Below are 2,465 nucleotides of genomic sequence, written 5' to 3'. Positions count from 1 at the left end.
GCCCAACCGCAAAGCTGTGGGGACAGACGGCATACGCACCAATGATGACCGCAAGCTGGATAGCGGCCGTGTACCAAAGAGCTATGCAAGAGAAGCACCAATGGACCGTGGTGCTGGTACCACTAATAAAGCCAGGCAAAGACCCAGCACTTCCTAGTTCATATAGGCCGATTGGTGATCGAGAAGGTTGTCCGTTGTCGAAAGCTCCACTGTCGAAAGGTGATCGAGAAGCTCCTGGAAATACACCTGACCGAACTGTATGAGCCATACCCGAGCCAATATGCATGCTGCAAGATGAAAGGAGCAGGAAAAAGCACTACAACACTACAGGAATACCAGAAGTCAGGGACTGGACCACACGGTGTCCATGGACTTAAAGGCCATCTTCAAGATCTCAAGGAAAAAGTCAACAACTACTCACTGACGGAACAGATAGGATTGATCTTATCCTAAATCAAATTCTTAGTTAGAATCGGAAATAGTTGGAGGAATTCTATCCCCAATCCTCTTCCTTCTCACGATGGATAGATTACACTATGAGAGCTCCATGATAAGAGGGACCACTTTGATAGGGGCGAATGGGTACTATACACGGATGACATCCTACTACTGGCCAACAAGGCTCATGAACGAAATGCTCCAAACGCGCGACAAGTGGACTGAACAAACCTCAATGGAATTCTCCGCGCAAAAATGCTGGGCAAAGCTGGCCTTACTTGGGAAGGCACTCGAGGGAACAGATGATCACAGCGCATACGAGAACAAGGAGGCAAAGGCCAGCAAAGCCATCTACAACTTGAAAAGAGTCTGCGAATACGGAGAGAAATCTCACCCACTAAACGTCAGGACTGCGTACCTAACTTTTATAAGGAGCATATTGCTCTATGGCTCAGAGGCACTAACAGAAGCCACCATGAAACGACTGGGAAACGCCAAAGAAAGGTTGTGGAGGGAACTTTTTCACCTAGGCACCACCATAAGCGGAAAACTCACACGAGCGCTGCTAGAAATCACGCCAATGACAACTATGAAGCTCTCCGTAACAGATAGACGAAGAATGGCCAGAGACGAATGGCGGCTAACGAAAGAAGGAAGAGCAAGAATAAACGGAGACACAGCCGAAGCCTCTTCTGTTCACGCCCGTATTCGCGAGAATATGGGCACCTGTCCCTACAAGAAAGTAGACTTTGAGTGAATTTAAATTTAACTAAAAAGCTTTAACATAGACTCTGGCTCGATAAATTCGACCGTGATCGTGTCAATAAAGTGGCGGATGTCCGTTACCCGTCTGAAAAAGGCAGCCTTCTGCGATGGCGTCGCCTGTGGGAACCACACCTGGGGCGCTATGTTACTTGTAAATATAATCTTCGAGGGATTCACAAAGGTTGTTCCACCCTTTACTGAAGGAGTTCTTCGATAGCCATCTGGCCAGTAAACTCGAGGGTTAAAAACCTGGTAGATTGCGCCTTGGGACTCCGCACGAGCCGCGGTCGTTTTTCCTGTACCGGTGTTCGAAGAGGATGACCACTTCTTTAGGTTGGACAACATCAGCTTCTTCGACTACTATGCGCCTTTGATGCGCCATCATGGAGCGGACGATACGTTCATAGCGGAAGCACGAGCTTCTGTGTTTGGCTGCCAGGCTTTGAAATGTCATGCCAGCCTCGATGTTGCTGTCTCGGAAAACACCGCCTCAAAGACCAGCTGTGAAAGCCAGTTGAAGGCTTTCAAGTCTTTGAGCAAGACTTGCAAAAGTCTCGGAAAACATACTCCACCGCCTCACCCTCTACAAAAAGGGTTCTTTAGATCCGGCGAACGAGGGACCACCGCATTGAAGAACAGTAGCGCAAAGATAGCTCCCCAATCTTGGACATTGTCCGCAAATTCCACTTCGATGTTTCCGGAAGCACTAAAACCCTTGATAACATCAAGGATGTTTGCTTTGTAGTGTGATTCTGGGAAGATATGGGACAACAGCCTCGATCGTTCCTTTTCCCCATCGTGCTTGGAGTACCACGTTCGAATAGAACGTTTCCTCTCACGCACATGACGCCCCTCCAGCGGCGTCCGAGCGAGCCCGCTTCGCTTTACGTGTGGTGTCGTCGCTTCTAGGATTACTTGTTTAGGATGTATTCCCATTGGGGTGTCCAGCGAGGAAAGCAAAGTCAGCGGCTTTCATAGTCGGTGTCAGACGTTGGAAAACAGGTCCTTCCTGCTCAAGTCTGCGAATTCCCGTTACGCGATCGGCTTTCCCACCTGCTATGACTTCATAGTGAAGCGCTTTCCTGTCACAAGACCCGTCAAAGCATAGTATCCTGATCAGTAAAACAGAACCTCACTCCACTTCTGAGCTTATTCGAGTTTTGTGGGTCTGCCGTAGAACGAGCGAAGAAATCCTTGTAGATGAAGATGTCCCGTCGTCGTCGGTGACGTTTCCTTCCCCATGATGGTTTGAGCCAAGCTGT

At 48.8% G+C, this 2,465-nt stretch overlaps 1 protein-coding gene across 2 annotated transcripts; it reads left to right on the top strand.

Moving 5' to 3' along the window:
• Positions 1-595: 595 nt before the first annotated feature.
• KVP18_001449 (uncharacterized protein) lies at positions 596-1,195 on the top strand (the record flags this gene model as incomplete). 2 transcript variants are annotated; one of them, XM_067951467.1, is made up of 1 exon in its annotated part: positions 596-1,195. In XM_067951467.1, one exon carries the CDS (start codon positions 596-598, stop codon positions 1,193-1,195), a length of 600 nt encoding a protein of 199 aa, XP_067809311.1. The 2 variants fall into 2 exon arrangements, with proteins under 2 accessions (XP_067809311.1, XP_067809312.1); XM_067951468.1 differs by having other exon boundaries at positions 626-1,195.
• Positions 1,196-2,465: the final 1,270 nt, after the last annotated feature.

This window comes from the organism of the source record quoted next (assembly GCF_019968955.1).
Source record: "MAG: Porospora cf. gigantea A chromosome Unknown PgA_NODE_3659_length_2523_cov_318.658, whole genome shotgun sequence".
Lineage (NCBI taxonomy): Eukaryota > Apicomplexa > Conoidasida > Eugregarinorida > Porosporidae > Porospora > Porospora cf. gigantea A.
The sequence above is the reverse complement of the archived record's forward strand: the minus strand, read 5'-3'. Positions and strand labels throughout refer to the sequence as shown.